At 45.5% G+C, this 22,991-nt stretch overlaps 1 protein-coding gene across 7 annotated transcripts in view; it reads right to left on the bottom strand.

The window, feature by feature from the left end:
• Nucleotides 1-4,380: 4,380 nt before the first annotated feature.
• chd9 (chromodomain helicase DNA binding protein 9) overlaps nucleotides 4,381-22,991 on the bottom strand; it is an 87,586-nt gene continuing 68,975 nt past the window's right edge. For 3 of the 7 annotated variants that reach the window (XM_053866675.1, XM_053866680.1, XM_053866679.1), the window contains 23 exons: nucleotides 22,697-22,892; nucleotides 21,555-21,737; nucleotides 19,990-20,175; nucleotides 19,590-19,700; nucleotides 19,307-19,506; nucleotides 19,048-19,247; nucleotides 18,541-18,700; nucleotides 15,559-15,648; nucleotides 15,091-15,194; nucleotides 13,767-13,884; nucleotides 13,644-13,701; nucleotides 12,753-12,801; nucleotides 12,139-12,385; nucleotides 11,858-12,063; nucleotides 10,728-11,603; nucleotides 10,359-10,528; nucleotides 10,039-10,269; nucleotides 9,189-9,366; nucleotides 8,931-9,079; nucleotides 8,631-8,867; nucleotides 8,408-8,557; nucleotides 7,946-8,050; nucleotides 4,381-7,495 (listed from right to left, as the gene is read on the bottom strand). In XM_053866675.1, coding sequence (XP_053722650.1) covers nucleotides 6,596-7,495; nucleotides 7,946-8,050; nucleotides 8,408-8,557; nucleotides 8,631-8,867; nucleotides 8,931-9,079; nucleotides 9,189-9,366; nucleotides 10,039-10,269; nucleotides 10,359-10,528; nucleotides 10,728-11,603; nucleotides 11,858-12,063; nucleotides 12,139-12,385; nucleotides 12,753-12,801; nucleotides 13,644-13,701; nucleotides 13,767-13,884; nucleotides 15,091-15,194; nucleotides 15,559-15,648; nucleotides 18,541-18,700; nucleotides 19,048-19,247; nucleotides 19,307-19,506; nucleotides 19,590-19,700; nucleotides 19,990-20,175; nucleotides 21,555-21,737; nucleotides 22,697-22,892 — 5,104 coding nt within the window. In that variant the 3' untranslated portion in view covers nucleotides 4,381-6,595. The other 4 variants (XM_053866676.1, XM_053866677.1, XM_053866678.1 and 1 more) reach the window with 4 other exon arrangements.

Raw genomic sequence — 22,991 nt, 5'->3', positions numbered from 1 at the left:
TGAGAGTTCTTCCGTTCTTACTTCCACTCAGCTTCAGCCCTCAGCCGGCTTCTCCTCAGCCGTCTCCGCTGCCGCTGCCTCCTCGGCAGGCGCCGCGGCGGCCGGAGCCTCCTCCGCCGCCGTCTCCTCCTTCTTCTCCTCCGGCTTCTCCTCCGGCTTCTCGGTGGTGCTCACCGCCGTGACACCTTTGCTCGTGTTGCAGCCCATGGTCTGTCTCGGGGTGTCCGGCTCAGCAGGCGGACGGTCTCAAGCCTGGCAGAGTCAAGCTGCTCCAGTCATAACCCTCCGATCTCCAGGCAGCGCCGTGAGCTGGCTGTCTTTTGATCTCCAGGGAAACCTTGTGACTTCCTGTTGCGTTCCGGCCTCCGTGTTTGTCTGTACGGTTTGTTTTACAGGTTTTGTGTTTGCTGCCACGCAGTATTTGATACCTGTCTGCCAAGCAACACTGACGGAGGACTAACGCCGTAGTCAAACTCGTAGCTACAGGTAAACACTGAGGGGATCGTGTGTCAGCTGAGGGGAGCCCAGGGTCAACAGTGCCTGCTGCACTTCACTTCTGAGACTGGCCCTGGGAAGAACCGGAACCAGCCCCAGCACACTTGAATATGTGTTTTTTTAGGAAGGGGAAAGCAGTAGTAGCAGGTGAGGGAAACAGTAGTACTTCTGTCAGCGCTTGTGGTGCTTGTTGCAGCAGCATAGAAGCATCAGTATACAGTGTTTCAGAGTTTAAGAAGTAGTAGAAGCTGAGGGAGCATCAGGAGTGCATTGAGAACTGACGGGATCCGTAGCAGTGTGGTCGAAGCAGAGTGAAGTTTGGAATGGAATGTCTCTCAAAATGATTAAAAGAAGATTCAATTCCGCGATGACAACAATAATAATAATAAATACTGCTACTCCCTGACTTAACCACAGTAGAAAACATATTGGATAAATATCAGACGTGTAAAATATATGAATTACTAATCATTTCTTCAGAAACAACAGTCGCTAACATAAAACTTAAAATGATGCAGTACAAGTGGCTCATGAGAATTTACATAACACCGGAAAAATTGAACAGAAATATACCTGACCTGCGTTACAGATGTCAAAAAAAGGGCTTTTTTCACTGTGTTTGGAAAAGTGTGGAAGGACTACAATTCGGACAAAATGTAAATAAATGTAAATATAAATGTAGATGTAAATAAATAATAGAAAAAAAAAGAAAAAATGTTATGTGTCAAATGACAGGGTGAACCCAAACTTGGTATATTGGGTGTTTTCTTAGACTAACTAACTTTTAACAATGAGAAATAAATTTTATAAACCTGTGTTTTTTGCAAGGCAAGAAATGTATAGCTGTGACATGGGAAAGTACGTCCGAAGGACTGACAGAACAAGACAGAGCCAGGCAAGATGGAGGAAATACAGAAAGTGTGGAAGCCCTTCGTGTGAGATTTGAGGGAAAGTAATGTTCTGTTCAGTCGGACTGAACAGCAGATGGGTGAAAATGGAGACAAACTATAGTTCTCATATGGCAGAATCAAATGACTATTCACAAGTACACAATTTATTATTTTGTTTTCTGTTGTTTTCTGTTGTTGTTTTTTTCTAAATTTGCTATGATATTGATTTGAGTGATATGAGAGGAAATCCAATTAAAATATGTGGAAAAACAACTAGTGCAACTCCGACTACAACAACTAATACTAAAATAATAATAACAATAAATGTTCTGATCACACACTCTGGGAAATTTTTGAAGTTATGGAGGGATGAAAGGATACGTTTTTATCATGAGTGTCTTATTTGTATTGAGCTTGTTCATTTGGATGAATGAATTACTGCATTGTGTCTGACACAGGGAACATTTTCTGTCCACCAATTCCACCATGATGTTCAAGCTGATGCGATTATTCCGTCTTGTATTCAAAAGTGATTCATCGCGTTTCATTCATAATAAGCCTGGAATCGATTTGATCGTTTAATCGGGGGCCACCCCTTGTTTTTCCAAAGCAGCCTATAACAGGGAACGTTTCGTCTTGCCTCTTGTTTTCTTGGTTTAATGCATCACAGATTATCAGATTCATTTTCAACATTCACAATCTGCTTTCTTGATGCATGTTAAATTTCATATAAAATGAGAACAAAATCTCAAACAACTCTAAGAATTTAAAACTCATTGTTGGGCCACGGGAAATGACTTGACGACCCATATCTGGCCCTCGGGCCTCAAGTTTGTCACATGCCTATGTATTAAAATACTTATTGATCAGTCAGCAAAAGCGCTTTGCATAAATTCAAATAATATTAAGTTGCAGAATGACTGAGCCTTTTATTATACATTTCTGAAATGTTGAGCTCAGATGTCATTTATCTCAGCAGCAAAATGATGGGATGGTTAAGGTTTGGAACACGACAAGATAGAGGCACACATCAGGAAGATATTCACACGGATGTCAAACAAAGTGGAATTACAAGTACTCTATGCGCGTCCCGCTCCGTTACTCTGTCAAACAACATGTTGGTTTTGGTAATCTGTGAATACAAGAACGGATTTGATCCAGCGCGTTTAACCCGTGGTGATGAAGACGTCCATGAGTCGACCACCACAGCTCAAAGAAGATAAAGCAGTCAGAGCGTTTGTATTTCAGCCTCCATCTTCCTCTGAAGACGCTGCGGCTGCCTAAACCAACTCCATGTCACTGAAATAACATTCTATGTTGTTGATGGACTGTTTGATGAGTAAACGGAGCCACACCCTGCTTCCTCAAACAGAGGAGTCATGCTTGAAGATTTCACATGTTCTGAACTGACACGAAACCTCATCATGGTCAAGAGATTTTTCACATTCATCCGTGTCATTTGGGGCCTGTCCCACACTGAGGAGGCAAAAATAGAAACATTCAAGTCGAGTCGATTTGTCCGGCAAATCTTCTGTCAGAAGGGTGGAGTCAGTCGTGGAATGAGGTTACGGAGGTCATTCTGGCTCGGTCAGAACGTGGAGAGCAAGGTGCTCGGCTGGGGGTCCAGAGGGAGCCATGACGCTCTGAAGATGATCATGTTTCACTGGACTCAAGGGACAAACGTCTGGCCAAGAGCCACCTGAGCCCTCAAGTTTCACTGGCCTCCGTCATAAAATGTTTTGTTTCTTTTATTGTGAAAGTTAACAAAAAAAAAAAATAATGATTTTGATTATGCATTTTTTTTCACCAGCTCCATGAACCTCATCTGTCCTCCTTCAACATTCTTCATCCAACATTGCCACCACACTTCCCTCCAACACCATTGCACTCCAACAAGCCAGGTAGGTGTGGACTGCCTGAGAAATGACTATAAAAGAACACTTGATCTCATCATTTTTCCGCCATGATCAACTGCGCTGACATGGACTTCGACCCACTTGCTCACCAGCATAGGTCACGCAGACTGACTGAGACTTGAGACAGCTGTTTTGCAAACCACAGCCATATCACTCACCAGGTTCACACCGTTGCGGTGTTGCATTGTGTTCATGTGACTCAAACCGGACGTCCCATGGTCGCCAAGGCAACGTCAGTGTCGGTGTAAATCATAGTCGACTGAACTCGACAATGAACTTCACGTTTATGAAAACATGTCTTTGACCTTTGTTTCAGCAGCCTGTTGCTCCTCCGCCCTGACTTGAGTTTTACACCTTTTGATTGAAGCCGAAGAGGTTTACTCTCCAACAACATTGTTATTTTAAACATTTGATAATTAAATGCAAAAAAAATGCAAAAAATAAATAAATAAATAAATAAAATAAAGACAGGAAAACACTGACATCTGGTGGCTACACTGTGTAACTACTTTTAATTCAGCGGCCTTCAATTCTTCAATTCAATTTATGTCTCTGGTCTGGCCTGGGAACGCCTCGGGATCCCCCGGGAGGAGCTGGAAGAGGTTTGTGCGGACCGGGAAGTTTGGGCTTCCTTGCTCCGAATGCTGCCTCCGCGACCCGACCCCGGATAAGCGGCAGAAGAAGGCAAGCCAAGGCTTTCAATCTGCGCTGTAAAGTAAAAGTTAGGGTTACAGAGTTTAGAAATATATATATTGTAATATATATTATGATTAATTATACACGCATATTTTTTAATATACGACTCCTGAACTGAATTTAAATCAGAACTCATGCGCTTCGATTTTCCACCAGCACTACGTCATGTACTGGCTTTCACAGACGCTTTGGTTATGACATCACATAATACAATGTGGTGCACCAGGAAATCATCTGCTGAAAATATAAGTTGTAATGTAAGCTTGTACGTCAATTTGTGATCCTTGGATCGATGCATTACAAGTCTGTTAAATAGTCAGTTAAATAAATAAATAGTTCACTTCACTGCAGGTCAGACAAAAGGGGCAGAAGCACACATGATGGATAGTCAGAAGAATATGTTTAATAAAAATAATTAAACCTCCTCTATAGAAAGTAATCCAATAAATTACAAACAACTTTATTTTTTTTTAAGACGCCTTTTTTTTTCCTGCCACTACAGAGAATTATTCGACTACACAGACCACAACTTGCAAATATTACAACTGTCCAATGAAATGAAAAGAATCTGGACAAAAAAAACCAGGCTGACATTTATAAGACATTATTCAAGCATGAAATAAAAATTACAAAAAAGCAATAATGTCATGAAAAAGTGTACAGTAGTTGTCGGTGTTTGTCAGTCTTCTTGCATATTGGTCTTCGTGACAAACACTGCTGAGAGCTTTGAGCAGTGGGAATAGTTGTACAGTGGAAAAGAAGTCATCTCCCACACGTCAGCGAAAGCAGCGATGATAAGAGCACTACAAGCTTGGACGTACAAAAGCAAGGGGCTTACAAAAATAACTGCATTATGAGGAAACCTTGATGTCAGTCTGTGTGAGTCACACACCGGAGAACAATGCTACAGTTGTACTTGTGAGGGCAACACCAAAACAAACCCTCCTCCCGTGTTTAACAGTCAATAGTTTGGCTGTTGTCTGAGAGAAAAAGGAAAAAGGTACTTCGGCTTCCAGTGTTCGCGTGTGTCCTGACTTGTCTTAAAATGGGTGAGGTACAGGATAAGGGCACTTCTACATCTAGCTGAGTGAACTTAAGCACTTCTGTCTGCAACCTTGTTGGGCACTATCGTTCCTACAATCTCAAGCTGTAGATTTCACCACTTTTGTGCTTGTGCCATGTGTCAGTGAGACTTTGGTAGACGACGAGAACTGGTAATGATTGATCCGGGTCCTACTCAGCCGGCAAATCTAGACGTACGTTACGGAAGCAGTAGAGAGAGGAGAGGAGCAGTCCAGCCGGAGTACACAGAGGAAGCTCAGGGTTGGCGGAACACAGACAGACGTCATGGACAAGAAGACTTGAGCACAGTGAATCAGAAACCAAGGCTTTTTGGTTTCAGCCCATAAACTAAAAGAAGGACAGTTTGGGCGATGCGGAACGCGCTGTCATGACAAAACCTGAATACTAAAGTGCACCTTTGAGTGTGAGGCAAGTTAAAGGTGTCAGGAGGAATTCAACAGATGGACGCTCAGTCTTAAAGGAAAATCTACCTCCGGTAACAGTTTAATAAGAAATTAAACAACAGTTGACTTTCCAAACCGGATGAACGCAGTTTTCTTTTAACTCCAGAAAAAAAGGTTTATTTTTGGCACTTGATTTTGAAACAAATCAAGCCATTTTTCAGGTTAAATGAGCCCCAAAATGAAGTAATTAGGGCGAGCCATATGATCTTATATTTACAGTTAAACATAACCATTAGGTTTTCTCAACATGATGGACATCGAACACAGAAAAATCCATCCAATAACCTTCTCAGAGACGTGTGATGCAGCAGGAAATTGGGAAAAACAAAATCCAAAAATGAATAAATCTGGACTCAGCCAGAAGGCTGAACGCACCCAAAACCAAACTCACTTCCATGTAGAACCTAAAAATAGAACGAGATTTTAGTCTTCATCTGCGAATTGTGAAGGTGTCACAAAGTCGGATTTCACTCCTCCAGACAGAGAGGGTAAGGAACCAATGTGCCGGCGTCATTCGTGCAGCAGGTTGGAACGTGGTAGATCGAATCTACAGCTTCAGTGACATTCATTAGCTGCCCAAAATTATTGCTGACAAATCCAGCGCATGATCGGCGAAGCAAAACAAAAATGTCGACGAACCTGATAAGTGCTGACTATTTACAAGAGCAGAGAGCGCCCCCACCCCCAAACGTAAGCCCAGACAATCAAAATATATTAATAGTACAGCTCGGCGTGTTCGTGTGACTTCTTTAATAAAATTAAATCCTGACGTAGTTACAATAATGCCTTTCCTCCTCGCGGTTGTACATACTCACAAAGGTCTACCAAAGTCTGACATGCAAAATGTCTCAAAACAAAACGGTACCTTTATCGACAAACACTGAAATTTCATTTCAGCTCTTTTTTTTTTTTTTTTGGCGTTTTTTTTTTGTTTTGCTTTTTACTTTATTACACAACATTTGAGTTAGTTCTTGTCTGTACAAGTAAAGAAATCACAACCAAGTGCTGGAAAATCCATAATATGTGAATATATGTTTCTAGGCAATACATAAATAAATTTATAACTATTCAATCAGTCCTCGTCGCTGGAGTCCGAGTCACCCGAGGAAGAGGAGGAGCTCCCGGAGTCCGATGACGAAGAGTCGCCTTTCCCTGAACCTTCCGGGCCGCTGATGTCCTTCTGCTCCGACTCGTCGTCCTCCTCGGGAGCTTCCTCTTTGTCGATCTGCTCGTCCGGGTCGGTTCCCGCCGGCTGCTCCTGTGAAGACGAGGGAGGAGGTGCGGGAGCAGCCGCAGGTGCCGGGTCACTGTTTGAGCCTTGTGTGGCGGACACAGGAAGGTTAAGGCCTGGAGTGAGAAGCATCCCTGGGTAAAGCATATTGGAGAGTAACAAAGGGTTAAGAGACAGCGAGTGATCGGACGCCGGGGCGGCGGCAGAAGCACTTTGTGGGTCGGCGGTGGAGGGAGTGGTGCTGGAAACGCTTGAGCTTTCTGTCCTGTCTGCTTTAGTGTCGGAGGTGTGAGGCGGGGCTTTGGGGTGAGTCGCTGCCGGTCCCTTCTCCCTGTCCTCAGAGACGCCCTCTTTCCCCATCAGGCCGCTCATTCCCAGCAGGTTGGGCAAACCCGTCATTCCCGACAGCATCATGGGAAACATGGCGGCCAGGTTTGTGGCGGCCAGGTTGCTGGCGTGAGTCTCTGACGGGAGACTCATGAGTCCTGCCGTCAGCTGCATGGACTGTAGGCTCTGCAGGGCCTGCAGGCTGCTCAGGTCCATGCCGCTCATCAGGCCGTTGGTCAGCATGGGGTTCAGCCCCAAGGCAGAGGTCGAGGGGTTCTTTGCTGCCGCTGCTCCTGCCGCGGCGGCTGCTGCCCTGGCCAGAGGGTTCTTGGGCCGTCGTCCACGCCGACTGACCTCCTCCGGGACAATGGGTCCAGTCAGGATCCTGTCAAACATGCTCTCCGGGAGGTAGCCCTGCAACAGGATCCAAGACAAGTCAGCTAGAACCAGACACTTCTACAGAAGTTCATTTCAAATGTGTCCCCTGTTCCCCTGCCATGTTCACAGTCAACTAGGCGTTGGGTTACGACATAAAATGGCTGCGATTTTCTCAGATAAGGATGAGTCAACAGCTCAGAGGAACTGGGAGGAGACGTTTTCTGAGTGGCAAACATTGCACCATCTCAAAAAAGTCTAACAAGCAGAGTCAACAAGACAGTACGAGGGGGACACGGCTGTCAGAAAAGTGGCGCCTCGGTCCTCCCAAGTGAACACACACACTAGAGACGTGCATTCCATGTGCCAGTGGAGCACCTAGGAGCGACTGTGGAGTGCAGGAGTGTGTGTCCTCTTTTGTTTAGTGACCTCCTGCTCCAACGGCCTGATGACAGCTTCAGTCCTGACACATCAAACTTTGTGACTCACCGACTGTTTGACAACGTCAGCCCATTCCGGTGGGACTCCATACTCAGGATTCTCCTGGAGGAACCGGCAGAGATCCTTAAGAGGCGGAGCAAAGGCTCCACCGACCTGCAGACAGAGGCAAGAGGGAGACGCTTCAGACGAACTTGTTCGTGATGATGGCTGCCCGCCAGGAGGTCGTCATTTCTGTGTTGCGGTCTGCATACCAGCAGTTAGCATAACAATATGTTGGTCTGTTTTGGTTCATTTCGGTGGAGTCAACACCCCCCAAATCTTATATTTGTATTTCAGTGGGAATCCCAGCACCTCTTGTGAGCTATTGAGCACTAGTTCTACCAAGTGTCCAGTTGGACAGTCCCCCCAAAAAGTGGTATGGTACGTCTACGACCTTGTGGTGGTAGGACTTTTGAAGGAATCCATTTCACCATCCACTGCTGTGATACGGTTTCCAAAGGACAGACCCACCTTCCGCGCGTTCCTCCTGTTGATGATCTGGACCCGCTCCTCTCCGGTCAGGCTGTTGACGTCGATCTTGTTGGGGTTCCGACAGCGATGCCTCTTCTGCTTGGGCCGACCGTCTTGGAAGTGGAACTGCAGGTGCATCTTGTTCATTCCCTGAAGGCCAGACAAAGCCATTAGTTCAGACCCATCAGCCCAGCCGAGGAGAACACCTGAGACGGAGGCTCACAGGAATGAAGGCGCCGGTGTCAGCCACGAAGCCTGGATGCTCCAGCAGCCACTGATCCAAATCTTTCTTTGTGGGGGCGTCATCGCCGGCCAGTCGGGTCCCATCCTTGAGGTTGATGACCGGAACTCTGCTGTCCATCTCACCAGGGATTTGACCAGAGCTCTGACCATAGCCCGGGATTGCTCCTGGAACTCCAGCCATCCCCACCTGGCCAATGCCGCCCCACCCAGGAGGCACCTGGAAGTACACACTCAATGAACAACCTAGCACAGACTGAAATGAGGGCTTTGGTTTTCCTACCTGATTTGGAACAGCCGGGACTCGGTTTGCGTTCATGAATAGCAGGTCCATGCCCTCCACATTCTTCTTCCTTCCTCTTCGCTTCTTCACCACAGGCTGGCCGTCCATGACGCCGTTTAGCCTCATTTGAGCAGGAAGACCTGAAGGCACTGCACCAGAAAACGCCATTAATCCTGCCACTTTTGTTTAACAACTCTAGACAGTAAAGCTCCAGACATCTAGTGGCAGAAGTTAAATGAGAATCGAACAGTGACTGACCGTTCTGGAAGCTGCACTGTGGCTTGGTGATGTCGGCCAGGCCAGAGTCTGAGGCGCTCTGCAGGTCGTGAAGCCTGGCCAGGTACTGCTGCTGAGCCTGCGGCCCCTCCTCCAGATCCAGGGGCCTCTTCAGAGGTAGACCTTGTTTCTGGAAGGTCAGTTTCAAACCCCCTTCCTGCTGAGGGTTGAACGTAAGGCCACAAGTTAGACATGCGTCTGCATGTGTGTTTGTATGAAGATTTTACCATTTTGAACAGAAGCAAATGTTTGTTAGTGTTTTCAGGAAGTTGGTGAAACAGCGGGTGGTTGCTAGAAGGGCAGCGGGTGAAATCTACTCATAGTCCAGAGAGTCATGCCAAAGATAATGCAATCCTTTGTTAAATGACCAAATTGACTTCTGAAGTGGTTAGGGCATCTGCAGTGGTCGATCGCACTGCATCAGCAGACAGATGAAATTCAACAGTTTATAAAACTGATGCGTGAAGCTTGAGCATAAGAGTGATTTCAAATCTGAAACATATCCCTGCTTCAGGTTTAGGACTATTACCCATTTGTTTTGGTGGTCATATGACCAAGATGTGCACCGCTCTAGGTCATGTGACTGCCAAAATGAATGGTGCAAAACCAATCCGCACTTTCCACTTATCCTCTCTGAGGCAATACTGAAATGAAGAGAAAAAAGGAGGAGGAGAGCATGTCCATCTTTCTTCTACCCACAAACCGAAAGGAGAGAGAGGAGGGAAACACAGCTGCATGCTGAGCACAGCAACATGGCAGCAGAGGTTTAGGAAGGGTCCAGCAGTTAGGGCGAAGCGGAGAGATGAAGGGAAGAAGGGTGAAATCAACATACATCGTTCAGTTTTACTGAGAACTCCTTGTTTTCTGCAACATGCTTGGTCACCTTTGACCCCTGTGGCGAGGCCGAGGGGTCCTCGCACAGGCTGGAGGCGTTGTCCAGTAGTTTTGTAGTGTAGAACGAGGCCACGGCACTTCCGAGCTCATACGCTCGCCGTACTCCGGGCCACTTGCCCTTGAGCACTGCTTGGCAGATGCTGTCCAGTCGGTTGATTATCACACGATCCTACGCAGATCACCAGAACATGTTTAGCTTGTTTCAGCTAGAACTAAAACTCAAGTACCATCACTTTGTAATGGCGATGTGAACAATACCTTTGGCCAGTAGGAGGCGGCAAGCATGTGTCCCCCTCCCTGGAAAGCATGTGAAGAGTTGTGGGATACTCCGTTCTCAGACATGAGGGTGTCTTGTGTTTCATCCTGCGTCGTTCCCACTGAAGCCACGCTGTCTTCGTCGAAGCCTTTTACACTGGCTGTGGCAGGCACTGAGGACAGAAGCGTGTTGAGAGTCACGTCAAAGTACTTCCACATCAAGTGAAAAGGTAAATGTAGTTATAATCAGATAATATAGAGTGACAGGTCAGCCAGGTCTCTGGAGTGTGTCTGAAGTGCAAGCCAGATAAGCAATCTCCTGGAAATTAACTGAAGACGCAGGAAATGAAATGGCTCATTTCAAGCACTCACCTTTCTTCTTTCCAGCCTCTCCTTCACTGTCACTGTCATCTGAAGAGGACGAGGAAGAAGAGGACGAGGAGGATCCGGAGGAGCAGGATGAAGATGATGAGGAGGAGCTGGATCCCGATCGTGACGAGGAAGAAGAAGAGGAAGATGAGGAGGAAGAGGAGCGTGACGAAGAGCTGGAAGAGGAGCCGTCTGAGTCTGTCTCCGAATCTCCCTGTCCGCCCCTTCTGGCCTCCCTGCGAGCCTCCCTCCTCGCTCTCTTGTTGGCCTTTTTCAGCTTCCTTTCCGCAGAGTTTGGTGTGAGAGGTTTGGTCCGTGCCGCCACCATCTGCTTCTCATTGTCGAAAACAGGCTTCTCCTCCACACCTGTGGGGGTCGCTGTAGGTTGAGGCGAACTCCACATCTGTTTCTCTTTGTTCTCCTCGCCCTCTGAAGGTGGCTCCACTTTAGGGACAACGCTGCTGGGCTCCGTATCTCTCACAGACACAGGAGGAGAGCTGGTCAGCAGCGAGCTGGGCGTCTGGAATTGAGGCTGCAGGACTGGGGTGGCAGTGTGGGACTGCAGCGTGGGCGCTTTTGTCTGGCTGTAGTTGCGCTGCGCTGCCATGAAGCTGAGCTCGGGATCACGCAGAATGTGGTAGTCAGTGCGGCTGACTCCGTGCTTGGCAGCACCGATCAGCAGGTCCCGGTCGTGCGTGCCCACCTCCCACCAGACAGGGAGGTCAGAACTTATCTGGCACAGCGGCAAGCGCTCGTACAGGAGCGGGTGACGAAGGACCTGCTCCCTCACCCGGCGCAGCAGCTCCACTCTGTAGAGCGTGCGAGATGCTCGCTCCTCTGTGATTGGCTGGATGTTGAGAGACGGCTCCACAGTCGTGTCTGACACAAAGAACAGGGCTGCGGTTTAGTTTTCGAAAGTAAACACGACCCAATGTATTTTACATCAACTGTGACTGGAGTATAAACACAGATGTTTATGTTTCGACAAATCATTAACCAGATCAGGACATCCACCTGCATGGTTTTGTGCCAGCAGATTTCCAGAGCCCGATCTTCAAACTTTCCTAAGGTACTACGAATCGTTGGAGTTTTCAAGTGTGATGACTTAAATCTGGGTGTTACAAGTTTCTCACCTCCTTCTTTAGGGGGCAGGCGACAAACCCGCCGGCACATAGCGGTGAAAGCACAGAGGTATTTCTGCAGACTCTCGTCAGTCTTCTTGTGCAGCCGGGCCATCGCCCTGAACTTGGTCCAGTCAAAGCGGCCGATGTTTGGGTCAAAAACCACGCCAAAAGTAGAGACGACCCGATAGAAATCGGCCTCTTCCCGCCGGGTCCACCTGTGGATAAAAGACGGCACAAAAATATTACACACAGAACAACAATGCTGGTGGCTTACACTGACCCAAACTCACCTCTGCTGACGCTCGATCTTGGCAGCCATTTTGGGATTGAAGGAGTCGTTGAGTGTGGGCGGCAGTGGGCACAGTGGCGCAGACATGACCATGGCATGTTGGGTTTGAGACTGGACCTGGTGGATGTGGAGGATCTGCCTGCTCTTGGTGAATCGCTGTGAAGCTGTGATGAGACGCCGCAGGCGAGCCGTCAGCGCAGAAGATGAGGGCCAGTAGGAACCTTGGCCTTCCATGAGGGGGAGCGGCTCTGGAGAACCAAACAGATGGAGATTATGTTTCGAACTGTCGGATTTCATTCGAAAATTGGCTGCTATCATTTCAATTTTACGAGCCATCCAAAGTGATTGTCACATTATTTGCCCCCGATGAACACAATTAGGATAATAAATGTGGCTTGCTGGTAGATGCTTGAATTTGATTGGCAACTTTAAGAACTTAGCCTGAGGAGCCCACCATTAACACAGAGTTAGAGATGTTTAGAAAATTCCATTTGGCTCTCAGAGTGTAGCTATTTCAAGTGCAAATACACAACTATTAGCTGTGTTTCAACATTCAAGCTGTGTCACCAAATTTGCTTGTGTTTCGTTGTTGTGCTGTGCGGAACACATTCTCACCTCCAGCGTTGTCAGTGATGACCAAGTCGCCAGGAGAGGACGAATCATCCTGCATGAAAACAAGTCCATGTTAGGAGGCACAATTTTACCTGGAAATATCCTGCATGCTTCAGTGAAAAAAAGTGACACCCCTGAAGCGCTATGGACTTGTTTGGTTAAATAGTTGATAAATAACTATATCATATAACAGAGTCTGGTCTTTGCATGAACGTTTTATGTTTTTTACTAGAACATGACATTTTCCTATGTCTTTACGTATTATTATTATTGTCCGAGTAGCATAAATTTGTTTCTGTTTATATACAGCACTTTTTTCTATCCAGCAAGAAAAGTGACATTTGTGAGAAGAGTTTAAGTTTGTCTTTTCTCAGCTGTATTCAGTAGTAAAAAAAGGTTTCAAAAATTTGTCAGGAACAACACAAAGACCATGAATATGTCGATAATAAAAAAAGTCAGATTCAGAATAATCAGAAGGGTAATTGTTTTCAGGTTCACAAAGCTTTAAAAATCATTGTGAGCATACAATATATGAAGAATAACAGTAAGAATCCTGACTAAAGGGAAGTATTTGGGTCAGTTGGTAAAAATATCCACACTTTGATGTTGCATTTTCAAAAGCCGCCTATTCACAAGGACTTAAGGACCATATTTGGAGTTCTGTTTCAGTTATGAGAGAGAAGAGTGTGACATTATCTTATATTGTGGGAGGAACGTGACCCAACAACCTTTCTATCTTGCCCTGTTTGCTAACCCATCAATACTGCAAAGATCAAACAAAGTAGCATTTATTCTGAATAATTATTCTCAGGCACTTTTCTTAAATAGAGAACCACGATGTTCCCTCTCTTGGAGCGAGTACTAACTGCCTCTTCAAAACTATCACCATCTTACCTCTATCTCATCCTTGATCAGAGCCGGGGCGGGTTTGTATTCCGGGTCATCCACATCCCTGGACAGGAAGACATAATTAGATTTCCGGGATTCAAAAGGGGATGGTAATTTTGGATTCCTCACCCGTCCATGAAATCATTTCCTCTCTGTTCAGCAGCGATGGCTTTCTCATCAGGCCGCCCCACTCGGTCCAGGAAGCACAGTGCTGGATCCGCACGGATTGTGTTGTACTTTTCGTAACCTGGAGGTCCAAGAGGAGAAGACACACAAAGGTCAGTAAAAGACACTGTCATTCTCCCACTGTCTGAGTGGGAGTTGATCGGTTGTTGATCTGCAGCAGTGAGAGCTAGAAATGATGATAGACGATGACAGAATGCATTATGTTTGACAATTATGAGAGGTCATCAAAATATTCTTGTTTCCATAAAAATCACAACAGAACAAGGGTGATGTGGAACACATGAGTAGCACCTACAGAGAAAAGTTTTGGAGGACAGTAATGAGACAATGTATGGTTCACAGACAGTTACTCTGAGTGGCGGAGGTGAAGACGATCAAAATTGTCAAAAAAAGTCTCCTCAAGACTCACTCTTGAGGAGACTTGAGGCAATACAAGTGTGTGTGCGTGCGTGCATGTTTCCTTTTTGCACACAGGGTTTGACACCCATCAGTCTACATCTACCCACACGTTGGTTTCCTGCTGTCTGTAAACAAGTTTAGCAACACCCCTAGTACTTTTGGAGTGTGAAAGCAGGGAGGCATTTTTCTTTTGGATGCTGCTTTTTATTTGGTGTCACTGAAAAGTCCTCTCTGTTCTCGGTGCTGCTTTATGTTCATAAAACCTCCTCATCTGTCATCTTGTACTTTTTTTGCGCGACTGTTCCCTCGCCCTTTCAGCCTGTTGCTCTATGTTGTGCCCCATTGTGTCATGATATCAGGAGGACGTAACAGAGCTGAAAGAATGTCAACCATGATGGATCAATATTCTACTTCCGGAAAATACATGAAATCAAACGGCACGCACGCAGTGAATCATGCCAGTCATTTTAGGTAAGAATTTCACAAACTGAGATCCCACATTTTAAGTGCTGTCTCAAAGCATGCATAAAGGCTGCATAACGTGTTGAGACATACACAACATTTGAGCTCCAAAATAAGAAGAAGAAGAAGAAGAAATGTGTGTTCAAATACCAGTTACTGGTTTTGGTACAAGGTTGTAGCATTACTCATAAATTATTTATTGCAATATTTATTTAGGAATGTAAATTGTGATGTGAATTCTGATTCAAAATGAAACCTGTTGATGTTGCTCTTTCCACAAATAGATAACCTGAATTGGTGCCCAACTACACCCCTTTTAAGTATATCCACATAGTAAATACTGATCCAAACAAAGTTCATTTCTGCTCTGTGAATTTATTTCATTTAAACAAGTGTGAAAACTCACCGTGCTTGTAGACCCCCAGCAGCAAACACTTGTCAGAGATGGCGTCCCACCACAGAGCCGGCAGCTCAGAGTGGTCCGGCTCCGGGACCCAGATCTTTATCTCACTGCAGAACATCAGATTCAATCAGATCGAGTACGATTGATGAAAACACAGAGAGAAAAAAAAATCTTATATTAGGTCAAAAAATACTCTGACTAAACATGTCAAAGTGACTGCTTTAGTCACGATAGTATTTCAGAGAAGTAGGATTTATTTTTATATTATTGTCGTTGAATGATTGTCGCAAACTGAGCTGAAGTCGAATACCAAGTTCTACCAGGAGATGGCGATATAAGCCTTTGTACTCTCAACTGGCTGACGCCACTGCTCGAAGACCACGTAGATTAAATTGAAATATTTTCGTTTAAGCCACTTTACTATTCTAATATTACAGGATTGTAAACAGCCGGAATCAAACCAGCACTCACCTGGAGTCCACATTGTCCAGCACCTTCTGGGCCTGGTCACCAATCACCTCTTGTTTCAGGTAGTAGAGCATTCTGACCCGGAGCAGCACCCTGCACACAGACCACACCCCGGTCAAAAAAAAGCCCTGACCATGCAGATGCACTGAAAACGCACACACGGCCATCGACAAAGCAACCAGTTGAACTCACAAGCCAATCATTTTCATGACTTGCACTCGCAACTTGCAATCGGCCATGTGAGAAAGTGTGAGCGACATCGGCCTCACTTCCAGTTCTCTACTCTGCCAACTTCCAATCCGTGCACATGACTATATGGACCATGTTGGCAGTCACGATGAGCAGCCACATTCTGAGGAGTGCTCGAGCCAGCCTCTCTCTTCAGTCGTCATGTGGTTGTGCTCTGGCAGTAGATGAAGGCTGGCAAGTCGCGGCTGACAAGGTAGAGGGAGACTGACTCACAGGGGAGACATTAGCGCTGTGATGCATCATCGCACATCAGCGCCAGCAGACGATGAGCTGCGAGCGGAGCGAACACTGGCGCACTGATGTGCAACACTTTAACATCTGGTACGCCCTGAGATTTTGCTTCTGGTGGAAACGCTTCCTTCAGTGGCAACATGAAATGTATTTAATTTGCTGCCACTCTGGAAAATACAGCCATATGATGGACCGAACCTTGAAAATTAATTCAGTAGAGAAGCAGCGTTTGCACTTGATTTTAGAAAATAATTCCACCGCACTCCATTGGAGGCATGGAGCTCTAAAACCAGTCGAGGGATTATCATGTAATGCAGTGCATGTCTTCAGTGCCTTCCCATCAGATATGGAGCAGAGGTCAGAAAAGGATGGCAGACATCAATCCATCGCCGTACAGGCGCCCGATACAAGCTCCGCCAGAGTAGACTCAGCGACTGCAGCTCCTCTGACGCACCAGGCGACAACCTTTGATGTATGTTAAGGAGCGCTTGCTGGATGTTCCGGTTCATTGATAATCCTCCTTAGAGTCATGTCCTCAGGGATGCCGACCCCTGCAGAACAACTTCCTACTCAGAAAGGTGTAGGAGGAGTGTGTCCAACAGCTTTAAACACTTTTCAGTTCTGGTGAACCAGAGACTTCTATAAGGAACAATGGACCCACTTCTACACACGAAATGCCACATCAGCACCAGAAGATCTGAGACAGAAGTATTGTAACCGACTCACTGGTCCAACTTCGATCACAGACAGGGTGCCACAAACCATCACTATCATTTCCTTACTCATTTAGGGTAGAAGAGAACCGAGAATGACCAGATTAATTTTTGGAAACAGTTTCTTGCCCCGTATCGACCTTTTTTTTTTGACAACTTCATTGAATGAAGTCAAGTTAATTTGCTAACAGAGAGATGAATTCCTCCATAACATAAACTCCGCAGCAGAGGGAAGAGGATGATGAAGACTGCTTCAAGGCAGCTATTGAAATGGGGAGCTTCTATGAATGAATGGATGAGCTAAATAGAGAGGCTAAGTTGAACATATATTTACACAGAATTGTGGGAAATTGTCAGACGAGAGCGAAGAGACTTCAGATGAGCTCTCTTGTGACCCTTGGGGCAAAGTGGCCGGACCCTTGGGGGGGGGCAGACAGGGTCAGGTTCAGCGCTCTTATTGTATTGAGGTATATTGGCCTTCAGTACAATTAAAAGAGCTGATTCATTACAGTATAACAAACCTCTCACTGATGCTCTAACAATCCCTCTGTGACTCACTGAGGACGCCATGAGAAACCACTCAACACTTCATTTAGTATGCCAAAATGATTCAGGGGCAACTTGTCGGATCCTGAAAGTCTACTTAATCAAAGGCTGGACCAGTAAGAGCAGAAAATCCCTGCAGCAGCTGCACTTTCCTCCTCCTGTCAGCACATCCCTTTATCACCCACCATCCCCTCCAAGCTGCTGTGACGGAGGTGGAGTGGCGCCATCAGAGGTCTGAGGTGATCTCATCAGTGTCTGCCACGTAGCGGTTCACCGTGTCAACCAGCAGAGTCCGCTTAAAGTGAGTGGTGTCCAAGGATGAAACAAGCCTTTTAAGAAACATTTTGCTTCTGAAAAGCGCCTGGATTAGCACTCAGTTTAATAGACAGCCATGCTATTGTTAATGAGCAAGACCAAACATCTCGCCTAGAGGACGATTCGCTAATTTCCATCCCATGATTGTCCTGTCCAGGCTTGAATTTTGGAGAGAGAAAATAGATGCTTTCTAACGTTTGGCAAATGGCAAAGGGACTCACCAAGAAAAGACCTCAGCATTCACTTCTGACATTGACTTCCTTTTTCTATTTTTATTGCTTTGTTCTCATCAAAACAAAAAAAAAATGGTATAGGCAACTGCTCTCACACTGAACCTCATCCTGAGAAAGACCTACTAATGTTTCATGACAGGATTAGTGTATTTTTAATCAGCGATGAGCATTTCAACAGACTCCTGCAGTTGTCTCTGACCCACATATACAGTAGGCAGTCACACCCACGAAAACCTCGCCACATTCCTGCTCCTCAAACTGTCAACGTTGACATCAGCAGACTTTGCTGACTGTGTGACCCATTTGCCAGGCGCGCTACAAACCGGACAATCCCTGGATTCAGCAAGACCGGGCTGCGAGACAAAGGGGAACTTTCTATGGATTCAAAAGCACAGTGGACACAAGAACTACCGTGTGAAAAAGAATCCCCACATCTTATCATGATAACTGAACAGTCCACCTTTTCTCTGTGCATGTGCACTACAGCCTTCTATGATAACTGTCAGCAATGATGACCAATGTTGTGTGCATGCTTAGTTTTATCAGGAGAAATTCTGTTCTGAGGATCGCCAACAATACTGCAGGAGTAGTCAATGCCTGAGAAGAATGGCGTCAATATTTCACACTAATGAGACATATACGTTTGGAGTGCTTGGAGGCAACATTAAACAGAAGTGTGAACTGGTTGGATCACTTACTTGTTGCAGTGGTGCTTGAGGTGTTTCTTGTAGCCATCGTCCTGCAGCATGTGCTCTGGGTTGTGCTTCCTCAGCCACTCAGCTTTGTGGATGTCAAAAGTGCTGGACTGAGTCTTCATCTTCTTCCCCTTCCTGCCCCGAGGAACCGGAGCCGACAAGCCTGAAGCAAGAATTGTGTGTGAACCAAAGCGATTTGTGTTCACGTGTATTGACTCAGGCACGTGTGTGTACAGCACTGCACAGTTGGAACATCAGTGCACTCGTCTATGCAAGCATTGATGTGTTTATGTATATGGACTGCATGTTTAGTAATCGCATACATCAACTGCTTGAACCATGTTATTGGTTGAAAACAGTATGAATCATGTACAATTTGTTGAAGTTCTGTAGTTATGCATTGGAAGAACCATGTACTGTACATACAGATTTCAGATTTTAAAAAGTCTTCTCTTATCTTGCATTCTACTCCGTGCCCGATGTGAAGACCAAACCCTTCCTGAACGTTACCTAGATGATTCTGCAGCTCCCGGGTGCGTCCATCTTCAGACGGGGCGATCAGGTCCCACATGAAGCTTTTGATCTTGTCGTCACCGCGGTAGTGCACCAGGCAGTAGGAGAGCAGAGCCCTGCAGATGGACTCCACGTCTTTGTCCGTCAGCTGCTTCTTGAAACGACCATGGGTGAGAATGTCCTTCCAACGACCCCAACTGAAGAGAAGAAAAATGTTTGATACCCATGAGGTCTCTGGAAAAACCAACCATCCTACCCGTATACGAGCAGGTTCTTCTCCACTCTGAAGCACTCCGTTCGTCCGTAGCTGTTGAGGCGGTCATGGTTTCGCCTGAGTTTCGGTTTGGTGTCATCACTGTCGCTGTCACCCTCGGACAGCTCTGCTAACTCATCCTTGGTGGCGCTGAAGGGCCTTGTCTGCTTCCGGACACGGGGAGTGTCAATCACCAAGCTGTTCTGTAATTAAAGTTAAAATGTCCATGGTCACATGACGGACATAAAGCATTTTCAATGTCTTAATTTTCAGCATCACAACGTACTCTTCCGTTGACCATTTCCATATCCAAGTCTGCCTTTTTGGCCCACTTGTCCCAGAAGTTGGGGTCATCCAGGGAGATGTCTGTACGGTTCCCGGATGCCACAAAACTGGCCTGAATGACAGGACAAAAAATGCAACATGAACTGTTGTAGCCAGTTACGATGAAAACACTGTCCTGAACTTGATAAAGATAAATCTAATGTTTGAGAAAGTTATATGGGATCTAGTAGTGACTGCTGAAACCCTTTCAATAAAATTTCAAATTTGATGTGATCCAAAAATACATTTGTATTAGCACAGTTTGCATTCTCCACATTCTGCACCGCACCAAAGTGCTAATCCAGTTCATCTTTATAGCTTCCGGGGATACATAGCACCTCAAGCGTTCAATAAAGTTTCACCTTTGCAAATGTGGATCCGCGTCCCTCAGACTCGATGGTAATGGTTTTCGTTCTGCGCTGAAGGATCTGGTCGATGTCCTCCTCACAGAACTTGGCCCCTTCGTCCTCCTCATCCATGATGGCTCCATAGGCACCACGCCGCAGCAAATCCTCAATTTCTTTCTTGGAAAGCTGCTGTTGTGTGGCCTACATGAGGACACAAGAAGGTGAAATCTGTCATGTCTTTTATGAAACATTAAATCTTTGTTTCAATCAGAGGTAGAATCGCTTTTCTCAAAAGACTGCTGTGATGGCTGAAAAGGCAACATAGCATCCACCCACACACTTTTCACATGCCCACAAATTCCATCCGGAATGGATTAGATCCGATCGAGATCAGGATTCCTTAAGGGCATGTTTCTGTAAGGGAAAAAAAGGTCGTGGTCGACCACGTATTTATTATTCTGATGTCATCCAGGTTTGAGGGTGATTATGAACATCCCCCTCATTATCTGCATAATTCCGTTCTTCTGCACATGTTGCCAGGCATTTCTATCCTCTGTGTTCTTACAACTTCATCCGGAAATTTGCAGCTCTCAAATTTCCAATACTGTTTCCAATACTAATTCAAGCTGTGCGCAAATGTAATCCAAATGAATCAAACGTTACTTGGAAACATGCAGTGTCCTAAAATAAAGGAAGTAAAATCAAATGACTCATTCAAAGTTCATTCACTTACTAGTATTTAGTTCCTGCCAAGTCTCTGTAGTAACAGTTGCAAGTCAGGGTTCTTTTCCCCAGTCACATCGACTAGCGCTGAATGAGACAGTGCGAACTGTTCCCAAGTGAGAGAAGAAAAGTTCTCTCCATTCTTTTTCATACCACGCATGCAGCTAAGCAAAGAGTGAGGAGTTGGTCCATTGTATATCAAGGATGGCGTTAAATACAGTCGCCCGGGAGTTTCCCGGCAATTCTAACTATCCTTATGTTACAGTAATTAACACTGAGTCTTTGACTCTGGCTCCAACAAACCAAATCAGCACTCAAAGTGCAGCCCCAGATACACGCTACACACATCTCTGGCAGAGCAGTGACTACTTTGTACTTGCACAAAATCTTACACACTTGAAGGGCTTCTGATGGATAACAGCAGATTCAGAGTGAAACTATCAGCAGTTTAATCCATGATCTAGATCCTTCATGTACCAAGTGTAACCAGAAAAAAACAACTTTGTCTATGATGCTGAGACTATTATTTTAGCAATGTGGTAAATCATAATGATGAGAGCCATTAATAAAGATGAAGTGAAAATTAATCAATTGAGTACACTGGAGACGTCCTTTTAAATGAAGCGCAGTCCAAATTAAATGCTCCTGAATGATTGTACTCAGCGTTTTACTCAGATTTCATTAAGTGTGACAGCTGGACCTCACAAATCTTCACTTTCAATCACAGTCAATTTGTGACTAAGATCATCCAAAGCAATTACTGAGGCGCTTCTCTATGGAAGGAACTCATTTTAAAATGACTCCATTATTTGATTCTACATTTCTATTTGGAGCGTGTTGAAGCGTTTAAGACTCACCCCTCCACCAGTAGCCCCTCCCAGGCTGTTATCTCGTCCACTCATGCTCTGGAGCACTGCTTTGTCCAAACCCAGCTTCAGGCTGGCGCGATCAAACATCTCTCGCTCGTAGGAGTTCCTGGTGATCAGACGGTACACCTTCACCGCCTTGTTCTGACCGATCCGATGGCAGCGGGCCTGGGCCTGAGGGAGGATTGACAGTACACTCAGATTCCACTTCCCCATTTACTTGCTACACAAGTGGAATGTTTTTGTGGCAATTTTTAACTTCTAACATCACTTTCCCCAGCCACCTTTGACAAAGGAATCTCTCTATCTGATCTGAAGAATGTGCTTGGGTCTACTTTAGCTGGAGGTGACTGGCAAACCTTCAAAGTTTGGTGAAATCCTTCTGGAAATCTTTGACTGATGACCCTGTACGACCAGAAACTACACCCAGATGAGGCAACTTTGTCTGCAACATCCTGGAAAGCCATGTCAGCTGCTGTATTTTAGTCTGGGTCAGACGTGATCAGATGCGTGGGGAAGTGAAAAAATGCTGCAGGGTTCTCTGGCTCCTTGTCCCCGAAAAACACGTGAAGTTCAATAGCTCTCCCACCACCCAGAGAAATCAGCACTTCACTGCTCACCAATGATGGACTGATGAGGCTTCATGAAACAGTGGCCTTACTTTCAAACCCCACTAAACTAGTGTCTTTGCTCTATAGTCTTTGGATTGGACCAACCACTTGAATGAAACCTCACATCATTTTGGAACCAAAAGACTATCAGGTGGGCTCTGAAAATAAGAAACCGTTTCATCAATCCTCATCAGCCCATCACTACAATTCACACACTCCTGGACCTTAACCTCTCTAAACTGATGTTCAGTTAATATTCTTGAGCCAATATTCATACTTAAACAACAATTTGTGTGTTTTTTTCTACTTCATTTAACGGGTGAAAAATACTATACAGTTAAATTATTATATGTGGACCTCTCAAATGATCCAAATATACATTTATATAGAGGATTTGTTTCGAATAAAGTGTCCATGGAATCAATTTAAAAGAATGTTGTGTTGTGTGAAAGTGTTTTGCAGAGCATCCATACATTCGAACTGACTATAGGACTTGGAATACTTAAGTGAGTATTGCTTTACCTGCAGGTCATTCTGCGGGTTCCAGTCAGAGTCAAAGATGATGCAGGTGTCGGCGGCCGTGAGGTTGATTCCCAGACCTCCGGCTCTGGTGCAGAGAAGGAAAACAAAGCGGTCCGAGTCTGGCTTGCTGAATCGGTCGATGGCTGCCTGCCTCAGATTTCCACGAACCCGCCCATCAATACGCTCGTAGAGGTACCTGCAGGAAAAATGCTTCAACATCTCACTGAAAAATATAGGGAGCAATAAACTCACATATTGAGCTCTGACGTTTCACACATAAAATGCAAAACTCTGG

Source organism: Synchiropus splendidus, chromosome 5, assembly GCF_027744825.2.
Source record: "Synchiropus splendidus isolate RoL2022-P1 chromosome 5, RoL_Sspl_1.0, whole genome shotgun sequence".
Classification (NCBI taxonomy): Eukaryota; Metazoa; Chordata; class Actinopteri; order Syngnathiformes; family Callionymidae; genus Synchiropus; species Synchiropus splendidus.
Note: the sequence above shows the minus strand (reverse complement) of the source record. Positions and strands in the feature narration are given on the sequence as shown.